The sequence below is a fragment of the Brassica oleracea genome, chromosome C8, assembly GCF_000695525.1.
Source record: "Brassica oleracea var. oleracea cultivar TO1000 chromosome C8, BOL, whole genome shotgun sequence".
Taxonomy (NCBI): Eukaryota; Viridiplantae; Streptophyta; class Magnoliopsida; order Brassicales; family Brassicaceae; genus Brassica; species Brassica oleracea.
Genome location: NC_027755.1, coordinates 36,351,662 through 36,367,337, shown reverse-complemented (window position 1 = coordinate 36,367,337; position 15,676 = coordinate 36,351,662). Strand labels below are relative to the sequence as shown.

Here is a 15,676-nt window from a genome sequence, read left to right as displayed (position 1 = left end):
GAACAGAGTTTCACTCGAAGAAGCATGACTTTGATGAACACTAAATATGGAAGAGTGGAAAAACTTTTATTTCATACTTTTCTTTTGTTTTTTATTTTTATTTTCAAAATTTTGAGCTTTGATTTTAATTATAGATTTGATTATTTCATCTGAAGGTATAAGCGTTTTTATTTTTTTTTGTTCTTTTATTTGAAAATATAATATTTTTTTAATAAATGACTGTGATGACAATATGACTCTGAAATTTATATAATATGATCCCAAACTAAATAATTATGTTTTGGTATAAAACCGAATAAACCGAAAACCGACGGTATATCAACCGAACCGAACCGAAGTAAATATGGATTTAGAATGGTAGTTATATTTTACTAACCGAAACACCGAAAAACCAAAAAAACCTAACCGAAACCGAACCGATATCCGGATTGAACACCATAACAAATAAATTAATAAGATATCCAAACTGTAATCGTTTTCCTTTTGATAAAAATGAAATGTGCGTTTGTTGAACCAACTCCGGGCCTGCTTTTGATAAAGTTGGGTCTTTTCCAGTCCAATTAATATCTAATCAAACTTTGATTAATATAAGAGTAAATGGATTTATAAATTTAATAAAACTATTATTTTAATAAAATTTTAATTAGTTGACTGAACTTTATTTCTTAAAAAGAAATTAAGTTATTTACAAATTGCCAAGTGCCGTCATATGTTTTAAAGAGTATCTCATAATATTTAAAATGAGATATTTTCTTAATCTCTCTTTTTTCTTTTATTATTTAGATACTATAGAATTGCTTTAATATCCCATTAAATGTTCGGTTCTTAATAGTGAAGTGCTTCACACTTCTCACTAATATATACATACGCGCACACACACAAACACATTACACGTATTTGCTGAGAGTAAGAGCAGAGGAGAGAGAGAGAGAGAGAAACTGAGAGCCATGGAGGTTGAGAAGGCAGAGAAGAACATTACAGGGGAAGATGATGATGATGACTCTAAGCTCATCTACAGAGGATGGAAAGTCATGCCCTTCATCATTGGTACGAAGTGATCAACATTATTTTTTTTTCTAATATAAAAATTCTGATCCTGAAACAAACAAGACACCTAACAAAGTCCACTGTTATCTCTACGAACTTAAGAACCAATAAATTCAGGAGTTGGTTTTTATCTTATTAAAAAAGGTTCAGCTCCTCTAATGAATCTGTTTCTTAAGTGTAACGTTTTGATCTTGAAACGAACAAGAACCAGTGGCGAAACCAGTGTAAACAAAGGGTTGCATGTGCACCCACTATTCTTTTTTCAATTTTTGTTATTTTGTTAGTTAAAATAAAATAAAATTATTAAAAAAGCTATTTTTACTTATACCCATAAAAAGTTTCATCTAGATTCGTTCCTGATAAGCAGAGTAGCTTAATGTTCTGTTTCTTAACTTGTCAGGAAATGAGACATTTGAGAAACTTGGAATAGTTGGGAGCTCATCGAATCTCGTCATCTACTTGACAACAGTTTTCAACATGAAGAGCATCACAGCGGCGACCGTCGTCAATATCTACGGTGGTACAAGCAACTTCGGCACCATAGTCGCCGCTTTCCTCTGTGACTCTTACTTTGGCCGTTACAAAACCCTATCCTTCGCCATGATCGCTTGCTTCCTCGTATGATTCATCACACAAGCTTTTTAAAAACTCACTGATCTTACTGTTTGTGTCAAAAACCGAAAGTATGTATCTCTTGTTTTGTTTGATCCAAAGGGTTCGGTGGCGATGGATCTAACGGCTGTGATTAACCAGCTGCATCCAGCTAAATGCGGTAAGGAGATAGGAAGCGTGTGCAAGGGGCCATCTATCGGACAGATTATGTTTCTCGCCGGAGCAATGGTTTTGCTGGTGATCGGAGCCGGTGGGATCAGGCCTTGTAATCTTCCCTTTGGTGCTGATCAGTTCAACCCTAAGACGAAAGAAGGCAAACGAGGGGTTGATAGTTTCTTTAATTGGTATTTCTTCACCTTCACGTTTGCTCAGATGGTGTCGTTAACGCTCATCGTCTATGTTCAGTCAAACGTGAGTTGGAGCATTGGTTTAGCCATCCCAGCTATTCTAATGCTACTTGGTTGTATCATCTTCTTTGCTGGCTCTAAGCTCTATGTCAAGGTTAAAGCCAGTGGCAGTCCCATTCATAGCATCACACGAGTCATCGTTGTCGCGGTCAAGAAAAGAAGACTAAAGCTCATTGGTTCGTCTTCTGAGGGGCTTTACAACTACATAGCGAAAGACTTCAAGAACTCAAAGTTGAGCCATACAAATCAGTTTAGGTACTGGTAACCAATCATGTCTTCTCTCTTGTGTAGCAAGTAATAAACATTTTAGGGTTTTCTTTTATTTGCAGGTTTCTTGACAAAGCGGCAATCCAAACACCAGACGATAAACTGAACATAGATGGATCTCCGGCAGATATATGGAAGCTATGTAGTGTGCAGCAAGTGGAGGAAGTGAAATGCGTGATCCGGGTGCTACCAGTTTGGCTCTCCGCCGCCTTATTCTACCTAGCTTACATTCAACAAACAACCTACACAATCTTTCAGTCTCTTCAATCCGATAGACGCCTCGGTTCAGGAAGCTTCCAGATACCAGCCGGGTCTTACATGGTCTTCTTGATGCTTGGAATGACGATATTCATACCTATCTACGACCGCGTCCTTGTACCTTTCCTTAGGAAGTATACAGGCAGGGACGGCGGTATCACACAGCTCCAGAGAGTTGGAGCAGGATTGTCTCTATGCATCACAAGTATGTTGGTCTCCGCAGCTGTAGAGCAACACAGAAGAACGGTAGCTCTCACAAGACCGACGCTAGGCGTTGCACCGAGAAAAGGCGCAATCTCTTCGATGTCCGGTATGTGGCTGATACCTCAGCTAGTGCTAATGGGTATAGGAGACGCCTTAGCTGGAGTTGGCCAAATGGAGTTTTACTACAAACAGTTTCCAGAGAACATGAGAAGTTTTGCTGGCTCTTTGTACTACTGCGGAATTGGACTGGCGAGTTACCTCAGCAGCTTCCTGTTATCCGCAGTGCACAACATCACGGAGGGATCATCGGCCGGGAACTGGCTCCCGGAGGATCTAAACAAGGGGAGGCTGGAGTATTTCTACTACTTTGTAGCTGGTATGATGACTCTAAACTTCGCCTATTTCTTGTTAGTCTCACATTGGTACCGTTACAAAGATGTTGTGGCCAAGGAGAATGACATGGACAAGTCATCTAATGAGGTTGATAAGGTTTCAGTGTAAGAAAGATCTTGTACTTACGCCTCTTTGGGTTTAGGATTTAATAAAGATGCAACATTAAAACAAAACATTACATACAAATACAACCCAAAATGATTATATATAAGGACCATAGCTTCTGTAAAGTCCTCATCTCTCAAAGAACAAGCAGGGAAAAAAAAACAAATTAAATCAAACAGGGACAGATTGTCCAGTGAGAGCATCATGGAGATGCAATGAACCATCTTTCATCAAGTTAATGCTTAAGCTTTTGAACCTCTCTCTTGAGTATTGTCTCGACGCCTTTCTCCAATCGGTTCCTGCTTTCATCATCGTCACAAACTCATCATAGTTTATACGCCCATCCTGCCAAAAACAAACATCCCCACTCAGAAACAGAGCGATATAAGCTTAACTATTAGGCCTTATGGAAGATTGTTTTAGACAGAACCTTGTCAGAATCAACTTCACGCATGATGTCGTTTAGAACACTGACATCAGGTTCGCCCAACTCGTCAGTTAAAGCTTCCCGTAGCTCATCAAGTTCGATGTATGTACTTCCATCTTTGTCAAAGAACATGAAAGCTAGTTTGAAAAGCTCGTCGTTCTCTATCTTCTGCAAGTGAATGATCACAGCTACAAACTCTCCGTAGTCCAGAAACCCATTCCCATCAACATCAGCCTGCGCGTTCAAAGCCATACGGATTTAAGCGAAGAACGCGGTTTTGGTCTTTTATAAGAGAAGGGGTAGTAATGAGGAAAGTTACCACTTCCATCAACATTTTGATCTCTGGTTCACCAAGCTGTGAGCCAACCTTCTGAAGTCCAGCTTTGAGCTCCAGGTAAGTTATTCTACCATCGTTGTCTTCATCCATCAGTGAGAACATGTCCTTGATCACTTCAACCTCTTGAATAGACAAGTGCTCAGCTATTACCTGGAAGCATCATATAGAGATGATAATGATCAAAACCAATTAAAGAGACCAGACAATTGATAGTGTCTAAAAGGCAAAAAACACATACACGAAGAACTTTCTTTTTGAATCTATTCATCATAGAGAACTGCTTCAATCTTGATCTGACTATATCCCCCAATGGAACATTTGGAGCTTTCTTCGCATTCTGTACCCAAGGGTGAGCTGAGAGGTGAAAAGGTATTAGAATCACTTCGACCAAATCAAGGCACCAAAGAGCATAAAAAAGCACTTCACCTAACACTTGCTGAGCAGTTAAACGCTTAGTGGGATCAGGATTCAACATCTGCCTGACAAGGCTCTTGGCGCTCTCTGATATCTGAGGCCAAGGGTCTCTCTTAAAGTCAATAACTCCCCGCAAGATCGCAAGAGCAACACCTTGTTCCGTCTCTGTCAACAGAAACCACAAACTCAGCCTCTGACAAATCACACAAACTTTGTATATCAAAAAAAGAGAAAACCAGAAAAGCTAACCAGCCCAAAAGGGAGGAACACCACAGAGCAAGATGTAGATGATAACTCCAGCACTCCAAACATCAACCTCTGGTCCATAATCTCTCTTCAACACCTCAGGAGCCATGTAATATGGACTTCCTACAATCTCCTTAAACTTTTCTCCTGCAATAAAGAAATAAACTTTACACCACTAAAAATCCGCTTAGGCGCAAAGCAGTACTATATTTCTTAGATTCGAATTTATAATTAAATCGTTTAAACCCATTCTAAATCAGTTTAAATCGATCTAAAATAGTCTAAATCTATTAAATTAAATAATAATATTAATACAAATCCATAAATTTGTCTTCTGATCAGTATTTTATTTCGATAATGATTTTAAAATTAAATCCAAAAACTAAAGTATCTTATATAAATGTAAACAATCAACAATCAGGCTTAAGCCGATCGCTAATTTCTCGAACATTGACACTTAATCATACGCAAAGATCGAAACTTTACCAGGTTTGAAGAACACAGACAACCCAAAATCAATAGCCTTCAACGCAGAGTTCTCCTTCTTGTTAGCAAACAAAAAGTTCTCGGGCTTCAAATCACGATGCACAACTCCATTCACATGACACATCATCACAACCTCAGCGATCGTCCTCGCAACTCCCGCAGCCGCACGCTCCGTGTAATGCCCCCTCGCGACGATCCTGTCGAAAAGCTCGCCGCCTTCGCAGAGCTCCATGACCAGATGCACGCTCTCGCCGTCCTCGTAAGTCGCCCTGAGCTTCACGACGTTGGGGTGGTCGGGGAGCGTGGACATGATCGAGACCTCGCGGCGGACGTCCTCGACGTCGACGGCGGTGCGGAGCTTCCGCTTGGAGATCGATTTGCAGGCCAGGGCTTCGCGGGACTCGCGGTCGGTGCAGAGGTAGGTGATCCCGAACTCGCCGCGGCCTAGCTCTCGGCCGAGGATGTACTTGTCGGTGATCTTGGTCTGGTGGCTCGTGGGGATTACCGCGTCCTTGGGGGCGCGGGTTCGAGCGGGGGATCTGATGATATCGGAGGTGAATGGGTTTAATTTCCGGTTTTGGTTGGTTTTCTTCGGTTTCGATTCTTCGGGGTTAGGAGGTCTCACACAGACGTTACAGTTACCCATGGCTGAGTGAACAACTCAGCGGAAGGAGAAGCTAATTGACAAAAAAAGAAAGGTTATTTCTTTGATTATAATCGACGGCGGAGATGACGGTGGTGGTGTTTTCCGGCGAGAGAGAAAACGCGGGTTCAGGTTGAGAAAAGTCGGGTCTTTCGAAATTTTCGAGTTTTGATGAATGGGGAAAGGGAATAAAATAAGCAAACTTTGATTTGCTTTTATAAAATATAGAAAATGCATTTAATATATAGACGTGTAACCTGAGATTTTTTGTTTCTTTTTCTAACCATTTCACCATCTTCTTAATTATTTCTTCTAGATGGGATTTTAGTCCAGGTTTGTGACTCATATAATTAAGAAACTCTTTTTATCTTTTTAGTAGTTACATAAAGTGAAAATAAAAGACACAGTCATTGTATTTTAAATACTTTTATTAAACCATTATGATTTAAATATTTCAACTAACTAGTCAAATATAAATTGAAAAATCATTTTGCATTATTTTGAAGTTAGTATTATTATTTTGTATTTCATTATTTTGGCAGTACATAAACTTTTGTGTGCATAAACTAGACCTATATCCCCTCATAACTATAACCTATATTCTAGACAAGATGAAATTGCCGACAAGAAAAAAAGATAGAAAAAATTAGGTGAATAGATTTTGTCAATTATGAGGAATATTTATTACGTTGTATAAAAATAGAAGAAAATTTTAAACAGAAAAAAACTGATCGAAGATTCCTTTAATGGAAGTCAACATAAGAAAACAATAAAACTCGTTTTTTTTATGAGGTCTTCCTTATGAGTTCAGTTGTCAATTTCAAACTCGTTTCTTTTTGCTGGGTTTACACTACCTCGATCTACACTACCATGTGATGCCATACAATACACTCCCTAAACAGTGAAAGTCGTCGGGTTAAAAGCAATAATATTAAGAAAATTATTACTTTTTAAAAAGGGCAAATCTCCAAAATAGCATATTTCTAAGTTAATATCACAAAAATAGCACTCAAAAACTAAAATGACCAAAATAGCACCTTCCTAAGTTTATCCTTCGAAAATTTTAATTTTTTTTATTTTTCAAAATTTGCAATCTTATCCGCAAAAACTCATTTCTCAACTCTAAACCCTAAACCCTAAACTCTAAACTCTAAACCCTAAACTCTAAACCATTTACCCTAAACTCTAAACCTTAAACTCTAAACCCTAAACCATAAACCCTAAATCCTAAACCCCACCATTTAACTCTAAACCCTAAGTTTGTGATTTTTGATAAAAAATTAAGTGTTATTTTTGTGACTTTTGACTTTGAGTGCCAGTTTGAGAACAAAAACTTGATTTAGTGCTATTTTTGTCTTTTTCTCTTTTAAAAATAACATTTAATTAATAAATTCAATCAATTATTAAAAAAAATATTATTTGATTGGTCACCCTATATTTAATAAATGTAAAAATTATCAAAAATATGTGAAAATTATATATATTTTGAAACAAAATTTTTTTCTAAAGCTACTTAAAATAATATGAAACGGAGAGAGTTTTAATATATATACATATTCTTATAGAAAATTACACACAATATATATTTTCTATTAAATAGAAACAGTACAAAACATTTACATTTAATTTGCTCCTCCCATATACCATTTTTGATCAGTAATTTTTGAAGAATTGCTCCTCCTGCACCATTTCTAACCCGTACTTATATTTTAAGAATTTGTTTGCACCTTGTTGATGATGTTCTTTGATAACTTGATTAAAGGTTTATATTTTATAAGGGAAATGAAAACTTGATTTCATGTCAACTATAATTTAAGTGCTTTTGTTTAAATGGGCATGTGGGTGGATTAAGTATGTAGACGTTGAAATGTTTGAAATTAAGCTATATGGTTTCAGAGAGAGGATTTTTATATGATTTTCTGACATATTAATGTGGTAGGTCAGAAAGAAGCGGTTTCAATTTATTGCGCAACCAGACCTTTCACCATCCTATCTATGAACCTACTGAAAAACTCACTGAGACTATTATTCATTCAGTTCTCTCAAAATGTTATCGTCTCTAACAATTTGTTAGTGTTTGTACAACATATACTTTCAAGTAAACCCAGTCTATATATGATAGCCTCAAATCTTGATTTCTAAGGAATATGATGGACTTGCATATAATCGGCAACTTTAAAGATGGCATAGATTACAAACAGAATTAAAGAGAAAAAAAATCTTTCTTTGTTGAAGAGAATGATTATGTTCGGGAATTGGGATGATGGCTTCAACTCAAATGCTTTTGCTGCATGCTTGTTACCCCATCTTTTGCATGCAACTTATTAACAGTCCCAAAAGTATGTTTCTATAGGCGATACTTAGTTTAGTTGCGTACTAAACACTATATGGAAAATTCAATTGTATTCTACTTTGAAATTTACAATCCTTATACTATAATTGTTAACATAAAAAATATCTGTTGTAGTCATATTTTCGATTCTTGCAATAATATATATGAGATTAAGTGAGAACTACAACCCCCTAAATTTATTGACCGTATGTCAGAATATTATTTTTTTCATACAAAATCAAATGCTTTCAAAACGAAAGAAAAATGTTTAGACTTGCTCATTTGTGTTTCGAAAAAAAAAAATACTTGCTCATTTACAACGGAAAAATAAGGGATATTGGACGAGTTAGAGAAGTCTGGTGTTGTATGAGGCACAACAAGAGCACTTGTGATAGAGCCAATGGTACGGAGCATTTCCCTTTCTCCCACAGTCATTACATAGTATTACCTGCAACCAACCATCCTTATGTTTAAACCTAGACAATGAATTAATGATACTTTGTATGTACATAAAATATCGAGAGAGAAGAGATAGAGGAACCTGAGTTTGGTTTAAGTATTCATCCGGCATTTTTTGTTCTGCAAGCAGTGCATCTAACATTCTAAAGTATACCTGCGTGAGACAATTCTTTCATTAGTGAATCACCTCACTGTTTGAGAATTTGTCTCAATAAAGGTTCAGAGGAATTAAAAAGAACATTATGAACTAACCTTCATATCCCCTAGTGACTTGCTGCAAATAGGGCATGTGTAATGTGAACATGTGTACTCCTACAACCATAGACGCACACACAAGTAAATATTCTTAGCATAGTTTCATAAATTGTCATAAAACATAAGAATTTAAGCACCTGAAAGCATGCTGAGTGCATCACATGACCACATGGAAGAGCCTTCGCCGGAGAATTCGAGGTAAAAATATACTCATGACAAATCGGACAATTATCTTCTAAGCACTTTTCTCTGCATACATGTTCTACTAAGGTCCGTGACATACAAGCATTGCATTTCATGCAATGGAAATATTCAATGCCCAATCCTTTTCCTAACCGGCAGAGATTGCAATATGGACAATGATAGATTTCTCTGCAAGAAAAACCTTCAATCGTCAAAAACTATCAATATCATGTCTAGTTTCGACCAAAGAACATAAATAAACTGCGTGTAACAACATTTTCTTTTAATGTAGAGGTTCTGAATCTGCAAGTATGTACGATATGCCACAACGTTAGTTCAAACTTTAACATACAATAGGGACAATAATATAATTCTCTACAAAGAATAACTGCTTTAAGATGGACAACTTTTTCAACATGATCTATCACTAGCCTTAACCTTACTTTACATCATACATTTTAGTCCAAAACAACAAGAAAAATTAACTAAAAAGATGAGCAGTGAGTGAGAGAGAAAGCTATCCAGTTTCAGATATTTTCCAATGAAACTTTTATTTGGTTTAACTAATATTTTGAAAATAGGATACGTTAAGCATCCAAATAGAGATGCTCAAGTAGGATAAATGTTACCTTTCATCGTCAAATAGTTTGCAGATTTTGCAGTAATATTCTCCCATTGAAGAATTGCATGAAATATTTGAGCAGCTCGCGCCTATTGGCTGAATAATCATGCACTTCATACACATCATTGTTGTGATTTGTTTCCTACACAAAAATTATAAAAATTAAAATATGGATGAGACTGATATTTTGTACATGAAAATGGAAGCAATAAACATGTGACTACCTATCCACTGAGTGATCAACCTCTTCATCATGGCACCGTATACATGTGAAAAGCTTGTTGCAACAAGGGGCGAGAAGCTTGCAATTCCTCTTGTAGTGTTTGCAACCAAAGATCCCCTTTTGAGGATCTCTATAAGATGGATGTTGACCAGGAACTACTTCCATATTGTTTGAGATACTGGATGGTTCAAGATTATGTATCCGTTGTGTGGCAATCCAACGGCTGAAAAAGTATACAAACTAGTGTAAGTCACAACAAAGAAAAATATTGACTAGACTAAACAAAGTCCTCGTCTACTTTGAACAGTTATAACATGACTCTTACAAAAAAAATTACCTCATCAAGAAGTTCTGCATGATATATGATTTCTTCTGAGGATCCAAAGAAGAGTCACGAGAAATTCTTCTAACTGTAGCCTCCACATCCTCCTGACTCATTGATAAGAGGCACTCATATTTATTGGCTTGATCAGATTGGCTTGATGTTCTAGGCATTTGGTAGGCTTGAGTTTCTTCTTTATACATCTTTTCATCAACTCTTGTACATACCTTCTTACTCTCTGAGTTTTCTTTATGAATCTCCTCTTTGTTGCCAACTCCTTCCTTGTTATCAGGAGCAACCTTCACAAGTGGCTTACTCATGCTATCCTTTAAACTTGTCTCTAAAACTTCCATAGGTTTTCTGCAAGTGCTTCCTCTTTCCTCATCAGCAGCTTCCTCCAATAGATATTTCCAGACAATATCTAGTGGATCTGAATCCTCAGATGGAACTGTTTTTGTTTCCCCTATTTCTTCTCCTACAACATTACTATTGTACCATTCCTTTAGCCATTCAGCAAACATTGTTTTCCTTGTGGCTTGACGCCACAAAGACATCACAGCCTGTTGCTCCTCAGGGACCAAAGATTCCATTAACCATGGAATAATATCTTGCAATATTTCTCCACTCATTCTTCCAAGCATGGATGCTATGATCTTCTCTTGTTCTTCAATAGTGAAGCAGTTTCTAAACAAAGACCATAGCTCGGTTTCTTCGCGGTGGAGATGCTCAGACAATAGCTTATGAATGGATTTACATACATCTTGGAGGCTCAAACATAAATTCGCATACTTCTCCACTGCATTTGAGTTGATAGATAACAACAACATGTTGAGTTCAGCCATCTCATTCAAAAGGAATGATACTTTATTGAGACGTCCAAGTTCAAGTTCGTGATCAATACTGTATGACTGACTAATGTTTTGTAGTTTGCCCTTTGCCTCCAGGGCTGGAAACGCAATCTCATCCTCTGCATCCGAATGTATCTGATACAAGAACTTTATCATATGAAACCGTTGACGAAACTCTCCAAGGAAGCTACTGTCTGATGCCAGTCGTGCTGAACCGCGTACAAGATAGTCTATATCCTTCTGCATTGCCTTGTGGAACAAGAAAAGCAGATCAATCGGTTTCCAGTCCATAGTTAAGGGATCGCCAATGTTGTCACCAGGAAGCTGTTGAAGAGGCTTGAGGTTTCCTGGGATAAGCATTTGATGATTCATTGCACTCGAGTAAGGTGTCTCATTCATGTAACCAGGAGGTAGATCCATTGGCTGGAACCATGTTGACGACTTATGTTTGTTCCCAAGCAAAGAAGGATCAGATCCATTGTATATAGATCCAGAAGCTTCTTCAGTGTGTTCCTCTTCAGAGGGACATCTCGGTTTGAACATAAAGGACAGCTCATCCCAGAAACTTTCAACTGATGTTTTGCCTGAATAACCAAAACGAAACCATTGCAACAAGAGGTGTGAAAAAGGTTTATTGGGAAAAGAATCTTCCCAGCTTAGGAAGTGAATAATTGATTGAGATTCATCTTCTGACAACTGAGCAGAAAACCACATTATGACACACTTGAGCAATCCAAGAGGCAGGACATGAAGGCTCATGTATAGAAGCTGCCTCTGCATATCAATGTTGCAATTCTTGCTGATGATGGAGAATACCTGGACAGCAACGAGTTTAATACTTTGGATGTCAAATGGAAACTAAATCAAAATTGACCAGTAGTCTCTTCAATATATGTAAACAGTTTACCTCAGCTTCCTCTAGAGAAAACTGTTTTGATACTGTCAGTATAAGGGATTTCAGTTTATCCTGAAGAGTTATGACAAAGTCTTCACTCCCTGTTCTAGTTTCAAGGTGTAGCCACCTCTTGAAGTTTTCCACATGGCCATCTATGGTGAATTGTTTTGAAGCAGAAGAGTGTTGACCCACCATTTCTTCAAACACTGGGTAAAAGAACTTCGTAAATGCATTGCTGCATTTAACAAGACATGTCCAAGAAACTACATACCATAAAAAAAAAAAGAGGAGGAAAAGGAAACAAGAAATGTCCAAGAAACTACATACCATAAAAAATCAAAGTCTCCAAAATATTATTACCCATAAAAGATGAGGACATCAGCAAGGAAGTTTAGCCGAACCACGAGCACATTGAGGTCCAATGAAAGGCTCGGAAGTTTCAATTGGCTTAATCCTTTTTGAATGTCTAGCAAATCTCTTTTTATTGCATTATGCAGAAGTTGAATACCATGAAGCAGAGTGTGTTCTGTATTTGGACTAGAGAATGACGTTTTACTCCACTGCCAAAAACGTTGAAACAGCCCATTTGATGAATCTGCCTGATGAGATGAGTTATTCATATTTTCAGACTGTACTTCTTTCATGATCTTTGTAAGAGCCGCAAAAGAAGAAGATTGACTATCATCATCAATTAGCCAAGAGTTTATGACCTTCAGAAAAATAATTTAAATCTTGTTACACTAGCAAGAAAATGAAGGAAAAATTGAGTCACATCTCAGCATACATATAGAGAGAATGTACCAGTTGCAAGGAGAGTTCCTTTGGGACAACTTGTTTAACGCAGTTCTCAACTTCAGATCTCTCCATGGGAGAGAGTAAAGATGTCATCCATGGGAAAATTTCTTCAAGCACCATCACCGGAACACTACACATGAATTGCCACACTAATGATGCTTGTTCTTCACTTGAGAAGTTCTCAATTAACAAAGGAAACACCTGCATATTTAAGATAAAGCAAAAATAAGAAGAAAGATGATTTCTAAAAATATATTGCAAAAGACAATTAAATTGTGTGGCAAGCAAAACCTACATACCTGGCGTTCTTCTTTAAGCATATGATGACAAATGGATGACTGAATGGTGCCAATACATAGTATAACTTCACGAAGAACATCTGCAGTGTCCCCTCTTTCTTCTTCAAGAACATGTAGCCAGTGGAAAATTGAAGTGAAAAGATCTTCTGTGGAATCATGTTCAAGCGAGTAATTAAAAGCAATGTTTTTCACACGTGTGTCTAGCGCTGAAAAGATGACCTGCCAGTAAACAAACGTTACATAAGTGATTGTTGTGTGATGAAACTCTATGTACTACTCGTTGACTTTTTTAGCTTTGAGATGGTTTAACTTTTCATTTTACTGATTCTGATCAAAGAAAAGCAGAGATTATATGCATAACCAGCCAAAATTATATGAGATGATGATGAGGATAATGATTATTTATACTCTTTGATAACATGAATCATTACTCATTAGAACCCAAAACGCTTTTTTTTGCTAAGTTCTTGAAGCAGCTTTAAAAACCTGGAGAGATGTACTAACCTCATCTTCAGCTGCAGAATGGTACTTATAAACAAGCTTCAGGTAATCAAACTTACGGCGGAGCTCCACCGCTAGATAGGAACCGGTCTTAACCCTATCACCGGCGAGACGGTGGAGCTCTGCCAGCTGTGCACGGAAAGCCTTGTGGAAGTAAACGAACAAGAGAATAGGAGAATCAGACAACCGAGCATTGACGACGGAAACCCCCGAAGAACTGGACGTAATATCCGGCGGTTTATTCTCCCGTCGGTTCTTGTCCGGCGGAAGTGGAACTCCGACTCCCATCCACCACCATGAACAGAAGAGGAGCGAGGAGACAGAAGAAGAAGGAAGCGCGTTGACGATAAGAGAAGGTAATATAAAGGCTCGATCATCGTCGTCTTCAAGCTCTCTCTCTCTCTCTCTTCTCTCAGATGTAGCTTGAGGATTAGTTAATTAATATTTAGGGGTTTAAGTGTTTTATTATATATGGAAGTGATGGAGACGTTAGAAAAATTGAACAACCAAGAAGGCTTTTATCATGATGATACTACTATGGCGGGATTATTTACTTGTCCCCATGTGACCAACTTATTATCTTATTGTCGTTTGCTATATTTTTTTCTCAATTCCAATTTTATGTCTTGATAAGAATTATTTTATCTTAAACTCTCTTCTTCCTCTTTAAGCCACGTCACAAAATAAGATAACAAGAATGAGCCACGTGTCCTATACTCGAAAATGGGTTTGTAGTTCTCAATTTATATTGTTGCACGATTTAAGTTCTGTCAGATAATAAACGTGCAACCCACTAATGAAGTCTAGGTTACGAGCAAACGTCTTCTTCGTTTTCGACGTTACGGTCGTAACCATTAGATCATCTCCCCTCGATTTAGTATTAATGTCGTGCAATCAATTCACCCCACTTTCTCCTCACCAATTCCGATTCTTCACCTCCCCCATCAACCAAATCGGCTGTATATATATGGTCTTCAGGCCCTCACGAGGAATCACAATCTCTTACGAATAGCTCTTATTAATTGCTCTCACCAGGACGGTGCTTTAACGAATTAAACTACGATCCCATGGACATCAAGTGTGTAGCTCACATAATCTGCATCATGCTCATTCATACCTCACGTTTTCAAAGTCAGCAAACAGCAATGGTAACTCCCAGATTTCCTTTTCTGATTTGAAATCCGAGGGTTGTAGTCACTTTGTTGTTGTTTCAGTCATAATGTTTGTTATGCGCCAGATCCTAAACTACCAAGTCGTTTAGATCAAGCCCACCTGAAATTTCAGTCTGATGCAAGAACCAAGGCACGATAAAGTGGATATCTGACCCGAAACAAAGTTCATCGATAGATCCACGGTGGTGAGTGACACCAATCCGATGAGAGACGCGAAAGCACAGTCACTAATTTTGATGTTGAGAGGCTAGGACAGGAGCAGGGATCAATCAAAGAAAACTTTCCATCGAAGGTATACATGCTCTTGCTGGGAGACAAATCTGGGGATAGAGTTGAAGCTAATAAGCTAATGTACTTTTCTGTGCAACGATTGAGATGGTGACGCTTGAAGAGAATGATAAAAGACAGATAAGAAGGATAGAGTTGTTACAAAGAGATAAAACCGCAGCAAGGTTTTCAGTTTCACGGTTTGACCGAGAGGTGTTGTATCTGAAAGCATGAATGGATGAATCTAGAGTTATCGTTGTACCATTAGAGAAGAAGTGGAAGTTATAAGGGAGATGTAGAAAAAGCGAAAGAAAGAGAGTCAAAAGACAGAAACAGAAGCTTTGAAGATCTCTCAGCTGTTCATTCACATGGCGAAGCGAAGAGTGGACACATATTGCCTCTTTCTCTGATTTTTGTTATTATTATCAAAGTTTAAAATTAATTTTGGTAACATATACAAGTGCTCTTATTGTATGTGCCACAAACAAAAGTTAAAGACTACAACAGATACAATAAACTAATAGCATAAGAAAAGTCCTTACTTTCAAAACATTTTTCTAATTGAGTGTTAAAAATCATATACTTTGGCAGTACATGATAGGTGGCTAATATGTGAGATTAAGAAATGGGATCAACGATTCCACGAGCTATATCCTA

The 15,676-nt window shown here is 37.5% G+C and overlaps 3 protein-coding genes across 3 annotated transcripts; 1 reads left to right on the top strand and 2 right to left on the bottom strand.

The window, feature by feature from the left end:
• Positions 1 to 906: 906 nt before the first annotated feature.
• On the top strand, positions 907 to 3,337 carry LOC106312323 (protein NRT1/ PTR FAMILY 2.9-like). Its single transcript, XM_013749801.1, has 4 exons — positions 907 to 1,047; positions 1,448 to 1,665; positions 1,762 to 2,321; positions 2,396 to 3,337. The coding sequence occupies exons 1-4, from the start codon at positions 948 to 950 to the stop codon at positions 3,294 to 3,296; spliced, it is 1,779 nt and encodes a 592-aa protein (XP_013605255.1). The 5' UTR covers positions 907 to 947; the 3' UTR covers positions 3,297 to 3,337.
• Positions 3,333 to 6,043, bottom strand: LOC106312324 (calcium-dependent protein kinase 10). The gene is made up of 7 exons (XM_013749802.1): positions 5,204 to 6,043; positions 4,721 to 4,864; positions 4,484 to 4,636; positions 4,296 to 4,411; positions 4,040 to 4,207; positions 3,724 to 3,954; positions 3,333 to 3,638 (listed from the first exon to the last, which is right to left on the bottom strand). Exons 1-7 carry the CDS (start codon positions 5,847 to 5,849, stop codon positions 3,465 to 3,467), a joined length of 1,632 nt encoding a protein of 543 aa, XP_013605256.1. The 5' UTR covers positions 5,850 to 6,043; the 3' UTR covers positions 3,333 to 3,464.
• Positions 6,044 to 8,343: 2,300 nt separating this feature from the next.
• LOC106312276 lies at positions 8,344 to 14,054 on the bottom strand. The gene is made up of 12 exons (XM_013749737.1): positions 13,584 to 14,054; positions 13,080 to 13,298; positions 12,787 to 12,981; positions 12,346 to 12,695; positions 11,998 to 12,220; positions 10,258 to 11,906; positions 9,922 to 10,143; positions 9,705 to 9,839; positions 9,030 to 9,264; positions 8,890 to 8,949; positions 8,720 to 8,791; positions 8,344 to 8,626 (listed from the first exon to the last, which is right to left on the bottom strand). Exons 1-12 carry the CDS (start codon positions 13,866 to 13,868, stop codon positions 8,525 to 8,527), a joined length of 3,747 nt encoding a protein of 1,248 aa, XP_013605191.1. The 5' UTR covers positions 13,869 to 14,054; the 3' UTR covers positions 8,344 to 8,524.
• Between the last annotated feature and the right edge of the window lie 1,622 nt (positions 14,055 to 15,676).

Excerpts from the sequence above, each read along its gene's own strand:
- LOC106312324 (XM_013749802.1), bottom strand. The coding sequence starts at position 5,849 with ATGGGTAACTGTAACGTCTGTGTGAGACCTCCTAACCCCGAAGAATCG. Across the intron at positions 4,865-5,203 it reads GTCTGTGTTCTTCAAACCTG|GAGAAAAGTTTAAGGAGATT; the intron begins GTAAAGTTTCGA and ends TCTTTATTGCAG. Across the intron at positions 4,637-4,720 it reads TGTTCCTCCCTTTTGGGCTG|AGACGGAACAAGGTGTTGCT; the intron begins GTTAGCTTTTCT and ends TTCTGTTGACAG.
- LOC106312323 (XM_013749801.1), top strand. The coding sequence starts at position 948 with ATGGAGGTTGAGAAGGCAGAGAAGAACATTACAGGGGAAGATGATGAT. Across the intron at positions 1,048-1,447 it reads AGTCATGCCCTTCATCATTG|GAAATGAGACATTTGAGAAA; the intron begins GTACGAAGTGAT and ends TTAACTTGTCAG. Across the intron at positions 2,322-2,395 it reads AGCCATACAAATCAGTTTAG|GTTTCTTGACAAAGCGGCAA; the intron begins GTACTGGTAACC and ends TTTTATTTGCAG.
- LOC106312276 (XM_013749737.1), bottom strand. The coding sequence starts at position 13,868 with ATGGGAGTCGGAGTTCCACTTCCGCCGGACAAGAACCGACGGGAGAAT. Across the intron at positions 11,907-11,997 it reads TTTCTCTAGAGGAAGCTGAG|GTATTCTCCATCATCAGCAA; the intron begins GTAAACTGTTTA and ends GTTGCTGTCCAG. Across the intron at positions 8,950-9,029 it reads TGCACTCAGCATGCTTTCAG|GAGTACACATGTTCACATTA; the intron begins GTGCTTAAATTC and ends CTATGGTTGTAG.